We start from the raw sequence: 23,648 nt of genomic DNA on the forward strand, positions 1-23,648 counted from the left end.
TGACAATTATACAATCCAAATGCTTCACTCAGCTGTCAAAATGATCTTCCTAAAAGATTAAGTCTGGCCATATTTTTTCACTCACTTCAACTCCAGTGGGAGTCCCTATTGCCTCCAGGCTCTCCATCTCCATCTCCCTCTCCCTTCCCCTTCCATCTCTCTCCCAGCTATATGACATTACTAGCTATATGACTTTGGTTAAGTCACTTAAGTTTTCTGAGTCTTATTTTCCTCTTCCATAAAAAGAGGATATGGATGCTTACACTGCCTACCTCCCAGGGTTGGAGTAAGTCCAGCACTTTAAAAACAAACCTCAATGCCCTAAATGAACCAGTTCTCTAAATAGAGTAAACGCTTTCCATTTCGGTTCAGTGTAAAGACCCCTACCACCTCCCCTCCTCTCCCCCTGCCCACCCCAATAGCAAGTTGGCCCAGGGACGCTACGTTCTGGCTCGGCATCTTCCCCTGGAGCCCTCCTCACCAGCTAGGCAGCCGCCCACCAGCACAAAGCCGCTCCTTTGTCTGCAAACCGTAGAGCTTGCCGCCACCCCCTCTTCAGCCGCGCCCGCCACGTCCACCTCTCTGCCCCTCTAGCCGTGAGTGCTCTCAGCCAATCAGGCCTCCGAGCTCGGGGCCTGGCCTGGGGTGTTGTCCGCACCTTGCCGACTGATTGGCTGTGACTTCCCCTCCCTGCCGGGCCTGGCGAGGAAGACTGGGGGAAGCTCTGCGCCCGGGCTCGCTTTCTCCTAGTTGAGAATCGGAGTGAGGCACAAGCAGAACCAGGGGTACCGTAGGCTGGGCTGGACAGGGCAGGGCAGGGCAGGGCAGAGCTGGGCGCGTGGGGCAGGGCTGAGGCCCCAGGAAAAAGCGAGTGGTGCTCGCTGTTGCTGCTGCTGTCGCTGTTGGAACAGCGGAGGGAGTGCCCAGCTCTGCAGAGCACAAGGAAGGAGCGAGTGAGGCTCCGTCTGGGGCAGGGGGGAGGGCGGGCTCGAGGTTTCGGCGGCGCATCTCCCGTCCCCCGGCCTTTGGCGAGCCCCGCACCCAGAACTGGGAGGGTGGGGCGGGCGGATCGGGGATCCGCGGGTGGGAGGCAGCCTGGGGGGCGTCGCGAAGGAGAAGGAGAGGAGAGACCGCGCTGCACCTGGCACCGGGAGAGAGGCCGGCGATGGCGCTCGACTTCTTGGCAGGATGCGTTGGGGGTGAGTAGGAGAGCCGGAGCACAGTGTGCAGACTGGGGGGGGGGGGGCGCATTCCGTCAGCCTCCACGTGCACCCCACTCCTCCTGGCTTTTTGGAGTCTGGATGAAGCGGGGAGCGTGCATGGCTTTCCTCAGCTTCTGGCCCCCGGGGGAGAATCTGGCCTTGGCGCGGGCGGGAGCCCGGGGAGCTCTAGGCGAACAATAGGCGGCGACGCCGCCGCTACGGCTGCGGCAACCTCAATGCTTTGCCCCCTCCCCCTCCGCATTCCGAGCATCCTCGGACTGGGGTCTCGGAAGCCACCGCCTGGAAGCCAGGACTGCCCTTCTCCTTCCTCCTCCTCCACCCTAGTCCCGGGTCTAACTTTATCCCTGCCCCTGGTAGAACTCGGTTTGCTGCTGTGAGGGAGTCCATCCCTGGAGGCTCAACCTCCGGGTTTAGATCCTTCATCCCGTTGTTGCCCGGCAGCTTTTGGATAGCACCGCTGGGAGGCAATCCTGTGGTCCCAGGCTTAGTTCCGCGGGTTGAGTAAACAAGGCTCACTTTCACTCCACTCTCTTCTCATTAAAACCCCTTTCCCCATTTCACCCCCGGGAGTTAGTCTTGTCCTTGTTTTCACTTGGGAGGGACCTAGGGTGAGGCTGGACTCCCTCTCTCACCCGGTCCCCTTAGACACAGTGTAACTTAATTTAAATTCCTCTCTCGGTCTTTTTCTTCCAGTAAAATGAGGGGCCCAGACTAGAAAATTCTAAAGCTTTTTAACGTGGGAAGGCCACACATGAGGTTGAAATTTAACTGATATTAAAATTAGAATCTCAGGTACCTAATAAGTGCCAGCCAAATACTTAACTTGTTAGTGACTTTGTAAGAATTCCTTAATTTACTCCTATTCTGTTTCTTCTCCTCCCTTAATCCCCTCCCTTCCCCTCCCCCTTAAGCCCTTCTCTTCGGTCTTGGAATCCATGCTGAGTGTTGGTTCCGAGGCAGAAAGCCGATAAGGGCAATTGGGGTGAAGTGACTTGCCCAGGGTCACAATTTAGGAAGTGTCTTGGGGCTAAATTTGAAAGCAAGAGTCCCTTCTCCAGACCTGGTTCTCTGTCCTCTGAGCCACCCAAGATGCCCCTTCTTCCTTAATTTTGTAGCTAAGTCTTAGGAAGTTCCCTGAGGCCCAACAAATGATTTGCTGAATAACAAGTGAACTCTTGTTCACATACCAACCATCCAGGACTTTTTTAAGTTTTCTGAAACAATGTGGTGCAATGGGCATAGTCCTCAGTGTCATCCTTCTGAGCCTTCAGCAGGCCGAGGATCTGTGAAATGAAACCTAGCAGAGTGGCTGGTTCAGAAGGGTTTTAGAGCTTGGGGAGGCGGGGTGGGGGGAAGAGGCTGTGGGGATGTCTTAGGGCAGATCACATGAATAAATAACTTCCTGTCTTCAGGTTTCCCAACACTGGGCTGAGGAGGTCTCTGGCTAGAGATCTAGAACTTTCTACCAACATGATTAGGGCCTCCCCCCCAATAAAAGACAGCTGCTTTCTACATAAATTAAGATTTGAGGAGACAACTGGTTCTTATTCTGTCAGCCTTTAACTTGGAGAAATATCCATTTTCCTTCTCTTCACAAGATAAGATGACTAAAAGCCAGATTGCGGGGGAGGGGGGAAGATGGCATGAAAAAGGAAGTCAAATAAAATGACTGATATCATAGGATTTAGTACTGAAAAGCATCAATTTTTTTTTTAATAGGGGCCATGAAGGGTCTTACCTAAGGTCCCAAAGTCCTTTTCCCCCATTAGCCTCTTTTCAGCCCTGACATTTTGAAGGTAGCCTCGGGGTTCAAACTGAGTTGTGCCTTGTTTAAAGAAAACAAATTCTATTTGCAGCTAGAACTGGGAAGGGCTGGCAGTGGAAGGCAGGATTTAAGAGTCTTTCCAGAAGAGCCACGTGATACTTCTGGGTCCTGGCTGGTGTTTGCTCCAGGCTTTGGACAGTGACCTTATTATGTCTTTCAGAATTCGTTTTTCTTTTCCTGGACACCTCCTTGGTGAGCCACAAACCAAGCATTGATTTAGCAGAGGGTTTGCCTTCAAGGAGAGAAAGTGGGGAGTTGTGGGGAGTTGTCTTCTTTCACTTTCTGGCATTCCTTCTGCTGTTATTTATTCAGCCTGGTTTTTGGCCCTTGTCCTACAGTGGCATTGAGCATCCTTTTTCATCAGCTCAGCCACGTGGCTTGTTCTTTACTGGAAACACCCTCTGCCACTATATCCCCAAAATGCCATTTATCAGATGAGACCAAATCCATAGCAGTTTCTGGAAGTCTAGAGTTGACAGACATGGAGGCTCAGAGCTCATTGTAGTTGTCAGTTTTGCCAGCCAAGAGAAAACAACCAGTGGTGGAGAATGGAGCTGGTAGGAGAACCAAGAGTGGTTGACTAGGGAAGATAGCTAGTGGTAGAGATGAGGGAAGTGGGAAAGTAGCCCATAGGATAAACTGTTTTACTAATGTCTTCTTCACTCTTAAGTCTAGTATTCTAGGCTTCTATACTGTATACAATATACTAGCTTCTTCTTTCCTGCCTTTTGTAGAATTAGATGTACTAAGTCAAAAATTTATGGCTTGAGAAGAACTAATCATAGTTAACCTTCAAATTTTTAAACCAGGTAGTGTGACATCATGGATAGAGAATTAGACTTATGAATCAAAAACTAGAAAAGGTCAGGGTGAAAAATGCCACCTCTGATACTTATGGGGCTGTGTGATTATGGTGGACAGGTTACTTAGCTGAGCTTCAGTTTCTTTGTCTTTAAAATGAAAACAATATTACCTATATATCTATTCAGGATTGTGAAGACCAAATGAAAGGATATAAAATGATTTTTTAAAAATGTTTTAGGGTACTCTAAAATGTGTCCCTAAAAACTAAACTGCTACTTTAAGCAGAAAGCTGTGCTAAAACTTTTGGGACACTCTTTATCATCTCTTACAATGACTCTCTATCAGGCCTAAATTGCATAGTTAATTGGTGGCAGAGGCAAGACTAAAACCCATATCCCTTAATTCTGTACAGTCCAGAGGAGAGCTTGAATGGTTGAAGGAGACTTGGACATCCAGAACCAGGTCCTAATGTGCCATTGAATTTCACTGTATGATTCTTGGGCAAATCTCACATTCCTTCATTGATCCTCCATTTTTTCATCTCCCCAGTTAGTAGGGCATGGATTTTGAATTCCAGAAACTACCCAGGGCTGCTGTTGAGATCAAATAAACTTATAAGTTCTGGAAACTTAAAATGCTATACCCATTTAGGAAACAGTATTTTAGCAGTAAAGATTACACATGAGGCAATTAAAAAATTATTTAATTAGATGATTTAGAATATTTTTCCATGGATACAAGATTCATGGTCTTTCCCCTCCCCCTTCTGCACTGGGTTTAACATGTGTCACTGATCAAGACCTATTTCCATATTATTAATATTTATACTAGGATGATCCTTTAGAGTCTACTTTCCAGTCATAGCCCCACCTACCCATGTAATCAAGCAGTTGTTTTTCTTCTGTGTTTCTGTTCCCACAGTTCTTCCTCTGGATATGGATAGCGTTCTTTCTACATGAGGCAAATCTTAAAAATTATAACCATAGCCTTTTGGAGACTACTGATAGAGGCAGATCTGCTTATTCATTGATAAGCGAAGGAGCACGACATCCTAGAAAGAGCCCTGGTCTGGAAGTTAGGAGGCCTGACTTTCTGCTGGGGCACTGACTCTAACTGAATCCATGCGAATAAATTACATATTCTTTTTGGACCTTGGTTACCCCATCTGTCAAATAATGGCAGTTGACATTGAGTACTTTAATGTTAAGAGTTGTTTTTCTAGGTAGTACAGATGCTATACCCATTTTTTAAGGGGGTAACTTAAGCTCACAGTGGTTTAGGGATTTGCCTAAAAGTTCTTGCCAAACCAGAACCCAGATAGATCTCTTGTCCCTGTGTCCTGCCCCAGGAGCTTTCCTTATACTAAACTGGATCTAAGTTCTAACATGCCATAGTTTTCTAAAAGATCCCTTCCAGCCATGGTAATCTATGACCTGTAATTCTAAGGCTCTATCATAAACACTGTTCTAACAGCTATTTCTTTAACCTCGTTGCTCATAGCCCAACTTAAAGGTGTCAGGTGCCAATTTAGGGTTTTCAAGAAAATTTAACAACAGTAATAAACTGCAACAAATAGAGTGCCAAACCTGGAATCAAGAAGACCTGAATTCAAATTTGGCCTTAGACCCTTACTACCTTGGGACTCTGGGCAAGTCATTTCACCCTGTTTGCCTCTGTTTCTGTATCTGTCAAATGAGCTAGAGAAGGAAATGGAGAACTATTCTAGTATCTTTGCCAGAAAATCTCCAAAAGGAGTCACAGAGAGTTGGACCTGACTGCAAAGAACTGAACAACAAAAAAATAGAAAGTTTCTCCTTCCCCTTCCCTTCCACCACTTGGATAGTGAGAGGAGAGGAAGGAAGAGGGAAATGGTGCATCCCAAGAGCCCTAAAAAAGGTGGGGACATGTAGGTCTGCCTCCTTGAGGGCTAGACCCTGAATATAGGCTCACTATCTGGGCCAGTGATGTTTCTGCTGGCACAGATGGTCAAAGGGAGGAGCCCGGTGTTGGTCCAAGCCAAACTGTAAACCCTAAGGGTCCTAGCCAGCCAATGAACTTTGTGGGCTGAGTTAGGCTGCAGGGAGGAAATACAGAGAGATGAGTCACACAGAATCTTGCCTCTGTTTCTTAACCTACAGGAGCTGGGGCAAAGCACTTACCTAGCTTTAATGGGCCTCAGTTTTCTCATCTATTAAATTAAGGGGTTCGATTAAATGGCTCCCAGCTCTAAATTTAGGAATCTAGGATGTCACAATTATTAACATTTTCAACTTTTCCCCCCAAACCTATTCACATCTGCTGTCTTTGGAATTCAAAAAAATCCTATGTGGTAGGTAGGTAGAACAAGTATTTCTAGTTCTTAGTGTAGTCTGGTAAAATCAAAAAGATAAATGTTAGGAGGGGATAAGTGGGAAAACAGGCACATTAATGTTAGTGGGCCTGTGAATAGGAATAACCATTGCGAAAGGCAATTAGGATTTATACACAGAAAGTTACCAAATGGTGATCCTTTGGCTCAGCTATAACAAGGTACCCCCTTCCTCCCACCCCACCCCACAAAAAAGATGAAATAAATTTGGGGAAAGTCTTATGGGCAAAAATATTTATAGCCTTTCTTTGAGATAGGAAAAAATGGAAAACTAAAGGCATGCCCTTTGGTTTAGGAATAGCTTCATAATTTGTTGTGGGGGCAGCTAGGTGGCTCCATGGATAAAGAGCCAGGCCTGGAGACAGAAAGTCCTAGATTCAGTTCTGGCCTCAGACCCTTTCTATGTGACCCTGGGCAAGTCACTTAACTCCAGTTGCCTAGCCCTTACTGCTCTTCTGCCTTGAAATGGATATTCATTCATTTATTTATTTGGTTTAGTTGAAGAGAGAAGCCAAGGGTTTTAAAGAATGATGATAATTTGTGCTATATGAATGTGATAGAGTATGGTAAATAACGAGGAAATAAATGGTTTCAAAAGAGACACGAAAAGGTTCATATGAACTGCTACAAAGTTAATCATTGATTGCCAACTTCACCTAAATTGGTTCTTACCCTGGTTTCTGGGAACATACTTTTTCCATATCCTCACGTGTTCTTGTGTCTCACGTTGGGTTGGGTTCTGTAGTGATCCCTTCTCACAAATGCTTTTCAGTGTTTAAAGAGGAAGAAAGAGAGGGAGGGAGGAGAGAGACAGAGGGAGAGAGGAAGGAAGGAAGGAAGGAAGGAAGGAAGGAAGGAAGGAAGGAAAAAAGGAAGAAAAAAGGAAGGAAGGAAAGAAAGAGAGACAAAGCGGGAAGAGAAAGAAAGAAAAGGCTCTTTCTCATCCTTTATCTCATATGATTCTTCTAATAAGTCTGTAAGTAGCTAGGTTAAGAATCACTTCCATTTTATGGATGAGAAAACTGAGACTTTGGAAGATAAAGAGATTTGTCTTGTGTCCCATACCTCTCCTCCACTCCCAACACAATATATATAGACAATGAATCGTTCATCCCCTCACTTACCCCCAGTTACACAAGAGTAGACTCCCTGCCTCCAGCAGTCATTCCTTCTCAGGCTCAGAGTTGGTGTATAGACAACTGCTGAGGCCAAGACATTGCTTTTACCAGCCAGCCTGGACCATAATCCAGGACAGAAACTCTAATGATAGATACATCTCTGATTCCCATCATCCCATCACACGATAGGCTGTGATCCCTGAGAAGCCAGGGGCATGGTGTTAAAGGCAACTTCCCTTCTGGTCAGGCAGATCTGGATTCCAGATAGGCTGTGATCCCTGAGAAGCCAGGGGCATGGTGTTAAAGGCAATTTCCCTTCTGGTCAGGCAGATCTGGATTCCAGTCCTGCCTCACCACACTGGCTGTGTGACCCTGGACAGTGGTCTCAGATGAAGCTGCAGAGTAGATGTCTGTGAATTCCTAGGACCAGGCAATTTTTTGTTTATTTTTTCCTTTATTTTAAAGGCTTCCAGGAGAGACACATGGTCTAGTTGGGGGAAAAAAATACTTGGAATCAGCAGATGAAAGTTCTAGCCCCAGCTCTGAAAGCAGCAGTGTGACTTATGGGCTGGGTTAAGTCCCGGAGTCTTAGGTTCCTTTTCTATAAAATGAGGCAAACGCCAGAGCTCAAAAATATTTCTGTTGCTGTTTATAGCGTTCTCTTGATTCTGTTTCTTTCCCTCTTCATAATTTCATGTAGGTCCTTCTGTATTTGTTCATTTTTAATTAACCCGATCAAGGGCATTGCCATAAGGAATAAGGAACATGCATGAGTTTGGGGACTCCTGGAATGCCAGAGCTTCCAGTGCCCAGGTCCCATGTTCCTCCAATTGCCCACCTTGTCTTCATTTGTTAATGTACTTAAGAAATAACCCTTACTTGCAGTCTTAAGGGCAAAGACTCAAGTTAAGTGACTTGCCCAGGGTTACATAGCTGGGAAGTGTCTGAGGTCAGATTTGAACCTAGGACCTCCCATTTCTGGGCCTGGCTCCCAATCCACTGAGCCATTCAGCTGTCCCTCTATATTTACTTTAGATTAGAATTGTTCAGAACCACAAGACATAATTAATTACTGATAATGGTCCTCTCAATGGTACCACCCCCTACCCCGAATATTCTCATTCCAGAAGGGCAGTGATACCTCTCTTACATTGACAAATGATGAAAAGGTGGACAATGTGGGGAACAGGAACCTGGGTATTGGGGGCTCTGGCATCCCAGAAGTCCCCAAAGTCGTGCATGCTTCTTATTCCCTATGACAACAAACCCCAAAACACATCTGCACCTGAATCCGGCCATACCCACTTTCCAGGGTTTTTGGAAAAGGTAAATATCTCTGGAGTGGGAGGTGACTAGCCCCCAGATCCTAATAAATAAGTATGCCAGCCCTGATCCACCAAGTGGGGAGCTGCTACTCCATCAGCTCCAGAAAGGCTACTCTACCAGCCCTTGGGCTTGCCTATTAGCCCCCAGGCTATTTCATCAGCTATTCAGCTATTATACCACCTTAAAGCTCTTCTTCAAATAAAATTCTTTTCTTGCTTCTGGATTGAACAGTTTGCCTATCCCATTCTTGGAGTCTGACTCTACTACAAACTTGGGTGTATTTTTCCCACAATAGTGTTGAATGTGGAATGAGGAAATGGGTTCAAACAGGGCTAGTCATTTGATCTTGGGGCCTCAATTTCCTCATCTATAAAAGCATGGGGTTGAAATAGATGACCTCAGGGGCTCTTTGAGAGCTCAGGTTACCATCCCAGTGATTATTGTTGGTAATGAAAGCCTTCTTGGATGTAGGGATGAGATTAGAGGCAGGAAGATATAAATTGGACACCAACTCCAGCATTTAGTGGCTGACATAAATTAATGAATGGGTAAAAAAGCATTTAAGACTTAGGTTGAGTCAGGCAAAGCCCCCTCCCCCCCAAACCAATGTCTTGCCCTCAATGAATTTACATTTTAATGAAATGGTTAATATATTTAGGGTAAAGTTATACAGGGAAGGGTGTTTTGGTTCAGGAAGTTACTGCCTCAGTTTTCTCATCTGTATAAAATGAGCTAGAGAAGGAAATGGCAAACCCCCAAAGATCAGAAAGTAATTGTTAAATAATAATAATTTTAAAAATTGTTTCTATGTGTAATTGAAAAAAATAATCAAAGATGAATTAGTTTTAAGAAAGGAAGAAAGAAGACCCCCAAAATGGGAGACACAATTGAAAAGGCTCATCAACACCAGACCAGGAGCTGGGGGCATGGGGATGGCTGGAGGAAAGGAGTGTGGGCATCTCAGTTCATTGGAAATGGGCAAGACTCACCAGTCAGAAGCCTAGGGCTTCAGTTGGAGGTCATGGGTGAGTAATTTAACTCCTTTAAAACTCCATTTCCCCATCTATAAAATAGGGAGAATAATAACCAATAATAGTCAGGTGGCTTGGGGGAGCTAGGTGGCTCTGTGGATGGAGATCTAGGCCTTGGAACTGACATTTAATATCTGATTCCAAGACAGAAAGTAAGGGTTTAAAAAAAAAAGATGTTTTGCAGTTGGGAAGATCCAATGAGATGATGTATGTAAAATGCCTTACATCTTTTCAAGCTGCTTATTTGTCAGTTATTAGCTCTGTTCCATGAATGATCCTGGCAGAGACTTACAGATCCTTCTCTCAGGCAGTTAATTTCCATACATAAAAAGCCTTTTGTTTTCTTGGTTTGGACACTTTCACCCATAAAATTAGTCACCGAATTTCTAATCCAACCTGTCTACTGAAAGGATCCTCCATGAAAACGGAATACCAACTAGTGGCCATCCATCTTCTCCTTGAAGACTGCCAACAATCACACCCTTCCTTTCAGTGCAACTCTTGTGGGCAGCCCTAAGGGTTAGGTCCTGAAGTCAAGCCTATATTTACCTCTTTTTTTGCCTCATTCACACATTGCTCCATACTCTGGGGCCAAAAAGCACAAATAACATGACAACAGGCAGCTAGTGGCAGTAGATAGAGCTAGGAGTAGGATGGGAGTCAGGAAGATTGTTTTCTTGAGTTCAAATCTGGCCTCAGACACTTCCTAGTGTAGAGATTACAAAATTAAAGGTTTGACTAATATATGAAAATTATAAATAATAATGGTGATCACATTTAAAGTAAGTCAAAATGACTTTAATAGCTTTTATTTACAAAAGAGGTAGAAAGAATGAAAGCAGAGAAATACAAAAGGGTAGAGAAGACATTAGCCTATCTGACTAAGTATTGCTCCTGTCCTCAGCCAGAACTTGTTGCCCTTTAACCAGAACTAAACTCTCTCCAGAAGTCAGTAAAGGAAAGCTAGCTATTCACTCACCCAAGTTCCCTCTAAGAGGCAGGTCAAGACTTGAGCTGAAGGTGACTCCTGAGGTCAACTTTCTTTCTTGAGCCAATCTTCTTGAAGCTGACCTCTCCAGCCCCAGAAATTCAGAGCCTTTTTATATAGTGGCTTCATGTCCCTTCCCCTTTTCACAAGGACTAATCATAGCTTCCAAATTGCCCAGCACTGCCCAGGGTGCAGTGTTTGTGGGAACCACTTCTCACCTTCTGGAGAGGTGAATACTTATCAAAAGGGTTCACAGAGTCCTGACTGATTGAGGTGTGAATTCTCCTTTCCTGGATGATTGAGTAGAAAGAGGGGAGAACTCCTTGACCTAGTGCTAAGTAGGGTGTTCAGGCTTTTGTTGATTCAATTCAAAAGAAGTCTTCACAATCTAGTGAGGTACTAAGTAGGGGTACTTAAGTTATTGTTAACCAAAGTGTTAACTCCTAACTAGGCTAAGAGAATAAAGGATTTCCTTTTCACAAGTGTAAACTCAGAATAGACAAAGAGAATCAAGAATTTTCCTTTTACACTAGAAGCATGATCCTGAGCAAGTCACTTAACTCTATTTGCCTCAGTTGACTCCTCTGTAAAATGAACTTAAGAAGCAAATGGGAAACCACTCCACTATCTGCCAAGAAAACCCCAAATGTGGGTCAGTAAGAGTTGGACACAATTGGAATGTCTCAGTCACAACAAAATGTGCCCAAAACAAGGTAAAAAAGAGTTGGACACACTGAAATGACTCAACAACAAATACAATTATTATAAACAATAATAACTAACATTTATATAGCACCTTCATCCTCACAGTGGCCCTGGGAAGTGGGTGCTATTATCCCAACCTCACAGATGAGGAAACAAGGAATAAACTATTATTAAGTGCCTGTTGTGGGCTCATTTGATTATCACAACCTTGGAAGGTAACTTCTCTTATAATTCCCACTGTAGAATTAAGGAAACTGAGGCAAAAAGTTAAATGGCTTTGCCTGTGGTCACACACCTATTAAGAGTCAGAAGCTAGTTTTGGACTTGAGTCTTCTTGACTGGAAGCCCAGCATTTTAACTGTGGCTACCTCAGTTTTTACTCAAAAAGAAATTTCTTCATCTTAGGCAACAGGAATACCTAACATTTATGCTGCTTCTTCCTTTGTCCTAGAAAACTACTTCTTCCTGTAACATCTCCAGACCCATAGCTCTTTCCACTACTCCAGTGGGCTCTTGCTGGCAGAAATTGTCTCATTCAGGGACAGCAGGGTGGCTCAGTGGACTTAGAGCCAGATCTAAAGATGGGAGGTCCTGGGTTCAAATGTGGTCTCAGATACTTCCTAGCTGTGTGATCCTAGGCAAATCATTAACCCTCATAGCCTAGCCCTTACTGCTCTTCTGCCTTAGAACCAATGGTTCTAAGACAGAAGGTAAGGGTTTTTAAAAAAAGATAATAAGTAATGCATCAAGTGCTTTGTAAGACTTAAAAAATACCATCCAGATTAGGTATTGAGCAATAATACATGTATAATCCAGTGGGATTGCTTGTCAGCTCTGGGAGAGGGGAGAGAGAAAATGAATCATATAACTATGGGAAAATGTTGTTAATTAATTAGATAAATTTTAAAGAAGTTTTTGAAAAGTACCATCCAGATACTAGATGGTGGTGTCTCCAGTTGGAGGATCCATGGGAGAGCAGGAAGCAATGATTTTCTCCTCTTTATTTTTTTTACATTTCTGTCACTTCCCAATGATTGAAACTCCCTCCCTGTAAGAATCTAGAAATAAAATTAAGCCTCCAAAAAGTACTTGGAAAATCTTACATGTTCTAATCTAATTTTGCCCCCCCCCCCCTTTTTAAACCTTGACCTCCCATCCTACTATGTCACTTTCTGTTGGACTCAGTTTCCTCTTCAATAAAATGAGCTGGAGAAGGAAAGTGCAAAAACCCCTTCAGGGTCTGCTGACAAAATCAAAGTGTGGGGCACAATCAGAGTTAGGCACAATGGAAACAACTGAACTGAAGATGTATGGTCGCTAGAGGGCGCAGTGGATGGAGAGTTCTGGACAAGTGGTTCAAATCCTGCCTCGACCCTTCCTAGCTATGGGACTTTACACTAGTCACTTAACTCCTGCCTGCCTCAGTTTCCTCAATTGCAAAATGGGGGCAATAATAGCACCTACTTCCCAAAGTTATCATAAATATTAAATAAGATTATATATATATATATGTGTATATATATGTATATTTTTTTAAACCCTTACCTTCCATTTTAGAATCAATTGATTCTAAGGCAGAGGAGTGGGAGAGCTAGGCAGTGATGGTTAAGTGAATTGCTCAGTCACACAGCTGGGAAGTGTCTGAAGGCAGATTTGATCCCAGGTCCGCTCGTCTCTGGGCCTGGCTCTCAATCCATTGAGCCACCCATTGTACCACGAGATAATATTTGTAAAGCACCCAGCACCATGCCTGGCGTATACTGGTGGTTGATAAATGCTTGTTTCCATATATCTTGGTTGTATATAGTTGACTTTTTTTTTTATCCCATACCTTCTGTCTGTCTTAGAATCAATACCGTGTATTGGTTCTGAGGCAGAAGAAGGGTAAGGGCTGGGCTGTGGGAGTTGTGACATTGTGGCATTGATAGTGTTTTGCCATTCTGTAGTAAAGCGACTTAGCAAGTGAAAGAAAGGTTTCTAGTCTTGAAGGATTTGGGAAGAAAACTAATGGTGCTGTATTAAGCCTGAAGTCTGTCACCCCCCTGAGCCTTCCCTCTTCCTGACTTTCCCGTTCCTGCTGGGGGCTCCTCTCCGCACTCACTCCGCACCTCAGAGGTGCAGTCCGCTGTCCCGTCCTGTTATTTCTCTGCCGCTTCCTTTCTCCTGAAACTGCCCTACCCGAGTGCAAGCCTTGAGGCTGCACCTTAGACCCGCCCCCTGAGACTGACCTCCGGTGCAGCCTTAGACCCGCCCCCTGAGACTGACAGCCTTAGACCCACCCCCTGAGTCTAGGCCGGCGATCTCGGAAGAGCTATTTAGCCTTAAGCCAGAATATCTGTAAAGCTCCTTAAAGTGTATGAAAGGCTCGTTGTTGTTAGTATTAGATCTGGACTCTGGGATTTAGAGGAAGGTATGAAATGATATTTGCAAACCTTAAAGTATATAGAAATGCTATTTATTTTTATTATACCTGGACTTTTGTAATTGCCTCTGTGTGACCCCTGACTAGCCACTTACCCCCCCCCCCCTTTTTTTTTTACCATTATAGGGAGGATTGTTTTGGTCTTAGAAGTTACTGGTGGAATCATTGAGTGATTGTCACAATATTTTTGGGAATGATAATTTTTTTTTTAAACCCTTATCTTCCATCTTGGAGTCAATACTGTGTATTGGCTCCGAGGCAGAAGGTAAGGGCTAGGCAATGAGGGTCAAGTGACTTGCCCAGGGTCACACAGCTGGGAAGTGTCTGAGGCCAGATTTGAACCTAGAACCTCCCGTCCCTAGGCTTGGCTCTCAATCCACTGAGCTACCCAGCTGCCCCCTGGGAATGATAATTAAAAAAAAAAAACTCTTATCTTTTGGCTTATTGTTAGTTTCTGTGTATCAGTGCCAAGGCAGAAGAGCAGTAAGGGATAGGCAATGGGGGTTAAGTGACTTGTCCAGGGTCACATAGCAAGGAAGTGTCTGAGGTCAGATTTGAATTTAGGCCTGGCTTTCAATCCACAGAGCCACCCAGCTGCCCCTCTTAATTACTTTTCACTTTTATGGACCTTGATTTTCTTACCTGCCATGGGGGAACCTACTTTTCCTTTCTCATCCAGCTGTCCTGGGGTTGAATGTGATCAAAAGCATAATTTGCAAAGTAACACTGTGCCCTGTAATCAATAATAAAAGTGAATGCTAGACTTGGGTCAGCGGTCATAGTTAAGGCTGGGGAGGAGGTTTCTTGTTAGAACTTCATTGCTACTCAGACTACATCCACATTTGAAGGGCTGAATTACTTTCTTGGGACAGCAAGTGGGAGGCAGATGGAAAGCTTGACCTAGAGACAGGGAGACTCAGCTTCCTGAGTTCAGTTGTCGCCTTAGCCATTTACTAGCTGGATGACCCTGAGCAAGCCACTTAACCCTGTTTGCCTCAGTTTCCTCATCTGTCATATGAGCTAGAAAAGTCATTGACATTACTATCTTTGCCAAGAAAACTCTCCAAAAATGGGGTCAAAAATAGGTGAACAGAACTGAAAAATGACTAAACAAAAATAAAATTATGCTCTAGTATAGAACTCAAGACTTGAGTTTTACATCCAGATTTGATGAGTTCATTTCCCTCAAAGTTGTCAGTCCCATGGCAGGTACCATTACTTATAGCATTTCAGAAACTCCTGAGAAACACCGGTGGAGCCTTGAGCACATCTTTTAAATATCCCCTGCAATAGCAAATTTTTGTTCTTTTGAGTATTGGTTTGCTTTTTATTTTTATTTTTTATTTTTAAAGGCAATGGGGGTGTGCCCAGGGTCACACAGCTGGGAAGTGTCTGAGGCCAGATTTGAATCTAGGACCTCCCATCTCTAGGTCTTGCTCTTCATCCACTGAGCTACCCAGCTGCCCCCTTGATTTGCTTTTTAGAATTTGTCACATTACAGCCAATGACTTTTCAAACTGGACCACTCTTTTTTGTCCCCCAAATGTTATATACCTCTCCACCTTACAAAATGACTGACCAATGAATCTAGATTTGAATTTTAGCTGTCTTCTACTTTAACGTGTGAACAGGAATTGTAACTGAGTGAAAGAAATGAAAGAGGAAACAAAGGTTTGATCTCCTGAAAATATCGATTTATTAAGCAATATATCCAATTGCCTGACAAATCGGAACTAGAACTCTTCCTCAGTTTAGGGCTGGACTAAGAGTACTGGAGTAAACAGTCTTTTCTTATGCATTAAAAACAATTAATTAAAAGGAAATAATACATTGAGTAATCTAATTTCTAATTGGAGGAAAGGTTAGGGACTTTCCAAGATGGGAGGGAGAGAGTGAACAGGTGTAATTCCCTAGAATCAGAAAAGGAGATAATGTCCCACTCCTGAGTGTCTGTAAACAATCAAAGGAACATGGACTGATTGCTCAGTAGGGCGCTATTTTTTGGATAAGACATATGGGTTGCTTGAGATGTACAATTATGAGCAAACCCCCTGCATTAATCTTGGAGTCTGAGTTTCTGGTCAACATCACCTAGATCCTTGGGTTTTAAAAGGGCTTCAAACAGTGGGTCCAAATGGTCAGGTTTCCCAGCCAGGCAGGGCTAGGTTCACACAATGAAATAAAGTTTTCTCCCAATTTTCTCAATTGAATAAACTTTTCTCACAAGACAGAATTTGGACTAGGCCCATAACTGTAGAAAGGGAATTAAGCTACTTCCAGAAGTAAGTCACAAGATGGAAACAGTGTGAATCACTCAATTCCTAAAATTAACCACTTATTGTCTTCATCCCTTCATACCCTCAACAGGTAGAGGACCTGGGCATAGGGAAAAGCTTGAGGGAAGGGACAGATAGATGTTTGGAGTGTACTCCTGGGCATAGAAATCTGAAGGTGGAAGGCCTTAAATGATGGATTTCAGAGCTTTGAGTTCATTCCACTGCAACCACTGATGAGAGAGATTTGGGGAGATAGAAGTGGAGAAGGATTGATAAATGACTGGGGCAACTTTTGATTCATTATTCCAGTCTTAATTTTAGGCCATATCTCCTCATTATCCCAAGGTACCCCCTCCCATCCATCCATCCATCCATCCATCCATCCATCCATCCATCCATCCATCCATCCATTGTTTTTTTTTTTAATCCTTACCTTCTTTGTTCTCTCCTCCTACCAACACTTGCTCCTTCCCCCTTCTGCCAGCCCAAAAAAGGCTTTCCTACCAACCTCCACCTCCTTGAGAACTGAAAATATGAGATGGATTGGAGAGTCACCAATACGCATCTGAATGACAATTTTAATTTTCTTATAATCCTCATAGGTGCTGCAGGTGTGCTGGTGGGGCATCCTTTTGACACCGTCAAGGTGAGGTTTTTTTTTCCACAGGTTTAATTATAAAATCAGTTTGCACAGAAGGCAGCCCCACTGAAAAAGGGAACTGGGGAAAATTGGGGACGTCACAGGGGAAATGTTCCTTTTTTTTCATTTCCCATTTTTTTACCTGAAGTGCATCAAAGTGTTTTCTGGGTATCTTCTAAGAGGTGTCAAGTGTATACCAGAGGAAACCCATCTTATAAAGACCCTGGTTTTAAATCTAAAACTGCTAGGGTGAGTCATTTATAAATTTTCCTTTGAAATATTCTTGAGATCTTGGATACTGGAGTACTTAGAAATTTGAGTGTTGTGAAGTTTTCTGACCTTTGCTTTGGGGAAGAACTGACTGACTTGGACAGTTCCTTGTTAGTTAAACCCTTTCTAAACTTGAATGTTTCTCAGGCACCTCTCTCCAAAGCCAGAAAATGCCATTCTTTGATGCACTTTTCAGGAAGATGAAAATCCATAAACTGAGTTTCAGCCAAATTTTGATTTTTTGTTGTTGGGAGGGGGAGGCTAAATGGCTGAGCCCCATATCTGATCAGCCTGGAATCAAAGAGAAACTTTGGGGAGAACCTCAGGGAAAACAAACCCTTAAAAATGTAATTTCATATCTCTTATTGCCTGACTGTACCACTCCCTTCCTCCCTTCCTCCCTCCCTCCCTTTCCCCACCACTGCCCACTTCTGGGAAGCCAAGTGCCTCCAGGGAAGGAAGCAAATATATCTTAGCCAAAAGGGCTAGTTACTTGCTAAACTATGAATTCCTCACTTTATTTTTACCAAACTAATAAATTAAGGCATTGGCCCTTTGGTTGTTGGAGGTTTTTTTCCCCAGAGTTAATTTTCTTGATTTAAATCCAGGGCCTACTTTTGTGTTAGGCCATCATTATTTCTAAGCCTTTTTTGCAAGTCAGATCCTTGGTGAAATGTCTTCCTGTGGAACTTTTTACAAAGCAAAAAGGCAGCTCCATATTCATCAGGTTACAAAAATCCATATTCTTTTATAAATGTAAACCTGCATAGCCTGGAGCACTGAACAAAAATGTTGATTTCTGGTCCTAAATTAGCATCAGCTTTAACTTCTAGATTGTCATAAAAAAAAAACAAGAAATGGCCCTGGTTCTTAAGCCCACAATTTCCTACAAATTTCCTTAACTGCTAAAGAGTGCAAGCAAGTATGGCCCTCATTTTACAGAGGAGGAAACTGTGGCTTAGTGTTAGAGCTGCTTTTAAACTTGAAGGCTTGATGACATTTTGTTTTCTGAATGTGATACTTTGTTGATCACATGTGTTTGATAGTCTCAGGGTTTTGGTTTTTAAAGAAAATACTTATAAATGGGAAAATAAAATACTAAAAGAAAGAAAATAATTGCTCACCTTTGAGAAGGAAATGGCCAACCACTCTAGTATCTTTGCCCAAAAAACTCCAAGTGGAGTTATGGAGTCAGAAGTGACTGAAAATGACTGAACAACAGCCAGCCTTAATCATTCTTCTATTTCTTACACTCCTTTCAGACTAAACCAGTCAGTTTATTCCTCTTTGTGGGGTGTAAGGGATTTCAGTATGAAATGGCAATTTATTTCTTCACATTTCATTTTTAAAAATTCATTCATTTCCCCCTCAAGACCCAGGAATTCTGTTTTTTTCAGCTTTGTGTGAATTAGGAAAAGGTGCTATAGAAAGTAGAGTAGCTGGATCCGGCTCTTCACACTGACTAGTTAGTGACCTTATGCAAATCTCCTCTTTAAAACAGAAACTGCAAACCGGAAAGTGCTATTTAAAAAAAAATGGTTCCTTTGAAAACCTAAATCAGGATGCTAATGAGGTTGCCCCACTTTTTTTTTTCCTGGATGTTAACTTCCGGGGTTACTTTATAGACCACATTCTATCTCATTTCAATGAGTTTTTAAGATTTGCAAAATTGTTTCCTCCCCAAGAATCCCTGTGAAGTTGTTAACATAACACTTGCAATTCCTGTTTTACTGGTGAGGAAACTGAGGCTTAATTTGGTGCATTGGCCAGCTAGTAAGTGGCATATCCTGACCTAAAATCAGTCCACATATACCTCTTTTTAATTTGTAGGTTGTCTCAGTTCCCTGTGATGATCATTTTGTAGAGGATATACGAGAATTAAAACAGGTTAACCCCTAGATGGTATGGAGTTGGGAAGACCTGAGTTCAAATCTAGCCTCAGATATTTGCTAGCCTGTGTGACCCTGGGAAAGTCACTTAAACCTTTTTGCCTCGGTTTCCTCATTTGTCATATGAGCTGGAGAAGAGAATGGCCAACCACTCCAGAATCTTTTCAAGAAAACCCCAAACGGGGTCATGAAGAGTTAGACAGAACTGAAACAACAAAAACAAATGATTTGGCCATTGGGGTTAAGAGTCTAGATGAACCTGTGTCCTTGGATCCAAATCCAGTGCATTTTTAATTTCTGACCAGGTGGGCTTAATTAAAAAAAAAAAAAATTTTTTTTGGCTTTCTCCCCAGTCCACTGCATAGTCTTTAAATAAATATTTTAGCTACACAGATTGCTAATCTTTAAATTAATATCTTAAATACACCAATTTTTAGTCTTTAAATTAATATTTTAAAATTGCTAGTCTTCAAATAAATATTTTAAATACTCCGGTGCTAGTGTTGCCTAGGGCTTTGGAAAAGAGTATATTCCCTTTTGTAATGAGATTTGACTTTGTTATTCCCATAGTGGGACCTATGGCTTTCCAATTCTAGAATAAAAGCTTGGATCTGGGGTCCTCCTCCCACACTGCTTCCCGCTCCTTCCCTTCCCTCCCCTCCCCTCCTTTCCCCCTGTGTGTTTGATGTGATGTTGAAAATTTGTTCTGTTGCTTTTAACTGCCTTTACTTTCTGAGCCCAGGGCTGTCTTCATTATAACAGCAAAAGTGTTACTTTGTTGTAGATGAGAGATAAGCCTCATCACTGGAGAGTTACCTAGTAAGTACAGACCAGGTGAACCTTCTGTTTCTCTCAGTCTGAATTTCTACCAGAATGTATGATTAGTGCCAAGAATGGACATAAAAATCCCCCTGGAGTTCTTCCTCCCAGGCACCCCCAAACCCTGATGAGCAATTGGGGGTGGAGGGTTGTGGGTAGGGAGTATCCCAGCCCGGATAGAACCCCTGCTCACCAGCCCAGTTTTCCATGTCTTCTTCACCCCTTAAAAAAAAAAAAAGAACCCAGAAATTCCTGGGGAAATTGGCAGCCCCACCACCACTACCAATATAACTAGACGACTTCCGGGTACCAGTTACTTGGAGGATTTAAACCATTTCCTCTCTGTTTTAAGACTTGAATCTTTATTTCTCCTTCCGTCCCAGAGTGGGGATAACCAGACCTAGGGATGCTTCAGGAGCTGGAAAGAGAAGGGGATATATGTGGATTGGAGGGAGTGTGGGATGGGGAGGAATGACCCTCAAGGCTACTTTTTTGGACAAAGGGTAGTTTGTTTCCCAGATCTGAGATTTTCTATATGATTTTAAAGCAGACTTGGCCTGTCATGAAGTTGTATTTGGGGACTGATCTGGCTTGGTAGCCTCCTCCCCAAAGTATTTCTCTGCCCTTTCCCTAGAAAAGAACAGCATGTTCTCATTCAGAAAATCCCTTTATGTTTCCAAACCAACAAATAGATAAAATCTAGCTCTTTATTTTATCTTAAAAATTTAAGCCATGCAGCAAAGGCTGACCTTTTTTTGTTTGTTTAAATTCATTCCTTCCATCTTAGAGTCAATACTAATTTTTGGTTCCAAGGTGGGAGAGTTGTAAGAGCTAGGTAGTGGGGGTTAAGTGACTTGCCTTAGTGGGGGTCACACAACTAGGAAGTGTCTGAAATCAGATTTGAACCCAGGACCTCCCATCTCTAGGACTGTCTCTCCATCTATCGAGCTGCCCAGCTAACTTTGGGTGACCTTTTTGTAAAATGCCTTTGAATAGCTCATTTTGTTACAGCCTAACCTGTTAGTCTTTGGCTTGAGTTCACAGAGCCAGGAGAACATTTCCTTTGGACACCCCATATGCATAGTCACACTTTTTTTCATGGAATTATTGGCCTGCAGGGTGCCATTGGGGGGGGGGGGGGCTGTTATTTGAAGTTGAAGAAGCATTTTTAAAAAACCTACCTTCCCTCATAGACTTGATATTGTGTATTGGTTCTAAGGCCATAGATTGTTAAGGGCTGGGCAGTGGGGGTTAAGTGATTTGCCCAGGGCCACATAGCTGGGAAGTGTCTGAGGTCATCCAGATTTGAACCCAGGACCTCCTGTCCTTAGGCCTGGCTGTCTACTGAGCCACCTAGCTGCCCTCAGAAGAAACATTTTTTAAAATTCATCATCTCTCCTGCCCATACACATATATCCTGATATCATATATCTTCCCTAAAAAGTAGAATTATGAGCATCAATTCCCTCTTTTGAGATTCTGATTTTCCAGGACAGGCTATTCCCTCGGGAAGGTCAGGTGAAGGGACCCATCATCATTCCCCTGGCAATGGACTCATTGTATCTTCTTCAAGAGTTCCATAGCCTTCCTGCTTGCTACTTTCAAAACTCAGAGCTGATATCTAATCTTCAGGGAAAGATTTTGTCAAAGAAAGTTAAAGGGATAACTAAACAAACAAACAATAAGAATGCTAGGATTTAGAGCTAGAAGTCTTAACTCATTTTACAAAGGCGAAAACTGAGGCACCAGAATTGAAGCCTAGGTCCTCTGTCACCAAAGCCAGGGCTCTTCTATTCTGGAACTGTTAGAGGAAGGGTTGTGGGGCAGGCTCACATACAAAGAAAGCCTTTGGAAAATGTTTCTTCAGATCTTTGCAATTTTAAAAACTTGCCTATCAAGAGTGGAGATTAGCAGTAGATCTCTAAGGGGTATTTTGGCTGTGGAGGGGTCTCTTCCCTCTCCTCCCAGCTGCTGTTATCTGAGATCTAAAACCTGGAACCAGCCCTCCTTAAAGGAGCGAGCCAGGAGAGGACCTTGTGGAATGTTGGCTGGACTCCACTCCTGAAATCCAATGGTTTCCTCAACTGGGGTGGGGGGGGGGGCTTCTGACAAAACCAAACTGTTGAGCAAGTATAGGGGAGATATGGGGGGGAGAAAGAGAGAGAGAGAAGGAAGGAAGAAAGAAAAAGAATTTTCAAATCTGTTTCAAAAATCCATTTTCCTCCTTATAATAAGGATCGTTAAATAAACTGAGAGAAAGAGAGGGAGAAAGAAAGGAAGAAAAAAAAGAATGTTCAAATCTGTTTCAGAAATCCATTTTCCTCTTTATAATAAGGACCATTAAATAAACTGAAAGAGAGTGAGAGAGAAAAGAAAGGAAGGAAGAAAGAAAAAGAATTTTCAAATTTGTTTCAAAAATCCATTTTCCTTCTTATAATAAGGACCATTAAATAAACTGAGAGGCCTGTCTGGTGATATTATAATGGTAGCCAAGGGATATCAGCAGAACCCACTCACTGGGACTCAGGAGAGAACAGGAAGGTTTCCCAGGAACAGTTCTGAGCCTGATTTTGGACTTGATGGAACCACATTCCCACATTAGGCCCCAAACAGAATCTCAGACATAAGGGGAGGAGGGGGGCAGTTCAGACATTCTGGCTTTCATCACGAGCGCTTACCTGTTAACCCCCTTCCCATTCAAGCCCCGTGAGATGTTCTGTGCATCGTCCCTCCCCTTCTTTCCCTTAATGATAGAAGAACCCTGTAGTACCTCTCACCCCTTCCTGCTCTCCAATGGCCACCTGCGGGCCTCCCTAGTGCTCTAGTTAACATGTATGGAGGACAAATAAACTCTGTAGGTCTCCCTGGGCTTGTCAAACCTTTTCGCTGTGAACTTTTGTGGTCCAACCTTTTCACTGTAAACTTTTGTTCTAGGTCCGCCTCCAGGTTCAGAGTGTAGAGAAACCTCTCTACCGTGGGACTTTCCACTGCTTTCAGTCAATTATCAAGCAAGAAAGTGTAAGTAATAGTAATCTGCATGTCTTCAGTGCTTTGTGGCAATTCTTTATCTAAGTAGGGTCATCTAAGTATTTTTGCTTCTAATGTAGAGGCAAAATCACTGGATGATAGTTCTATTTACTAGTTGTGTGGCCCTGGAAAAGTCATTTAACCCTGCTTGCCTCGGTTTCCCCATCTATGAAATGAGCTGGAGAAGGAAATGGCAAACCACTCCTGTACCTTTGCCAAGAAAACCCCAAATGGGGTCAAGAAGAAGTCAGACTTAACAAGAGTAGCATACTTGAATTCTTATCTAGTCTGGTCCTCGTTTTATTTATTTTTTAAACCCTTACCTTAGAAGTCAATACTGATATCTGTTCCAAAGCAGAAGAGGGAAAGGGCTAGACTATGGGAGTCATGTGACTTGCCATGGAGTAAACCATAGAGACTTTGTGCCTTTAACTGCCATTCCATTGCTATAGAGCTCCGTGCACAGGAGGTGCTGACAAAAATTCTTTTTTTTTTTAGGGTTGAAGTTTAATTAATTAAGAATGTTTTTCTGTGGTTACAAGATTCATGTTTTTTCCCTCCCCCCTCCCGTGGCTGATGTGCAGTTCCACTGGGTTTTGCATGTGTTATGAATCAAGACCTATTTCCATATTACTGATATTTGCACTGGGGTGATCATTTAGAGTCTACATCCCCAGTCATATCCCCATCGACCCATGTGATCAAGCAGTTGTTTTTCTCTTCTGTGTTTCTACTCCCACAGTTCTTCCTCTGGATGTGGATAGCAGTCTTTCTTATTGTCCTGGATCATTGCTTTGCTGCTAGTAGAGAAGTCCATTACATTCAATTGTATCACAGTGTATCAGTCTCTGTGTACAATGTTCTCCTGGTTCTGCTCCTCTCGCTCTGCATCACTTCCTGGCGGTTGTTCCAGTTCA

The 23,648-nt window shown here is 43.1% G+C and overlaps 1 protein-coding gene across 1 annotated transcript in view; it reads left to right on the top strand.

The window, feature by feature from the left end:
• Window positions 1–281: 281 nt before the first annotated feature.
• Window positions 282–23,648, top strand: part of SLC25A29 (solute carrier family 25 member 29) — a 28,677-nt gene continuing 5,310 nt past the window's right edge. Inside the window, exons 1-3 of the mRNA XM_007473580.3 lie at window positions 282–1,199; window positions 16,689–16,732; window positions 22,639–22,722. Coding sequence (XP_007473642.1) covers window positions 1,166–1,199; window positions 16,689–16,732; window positions 22,639–22,722 — 162 coding nt within the window. The 5' untranslated portion in view covers window positions 282–1,165. The remainder of the gene's footprint in view (window positions 1,200–16,688; window positions 16,733–22,638; window positions 22,723–23,648) is intronic.

The sequence above is a fragment of the Monodelphis domestica genome, chromosome 1 (genome assembly GCF_027887165.1).
Source record: "Monodelphis domestica isolate mMonDom1 chromosome 1, mMonDom1.pri, whole genome shotgun sequence".
Taxonomy (NCBI): Eukaryota; Metazoa; Chordata; class Mammalia; order Didelphimorphia; family Didelphidae; genus Monodelphis; species Monodelphis domestica.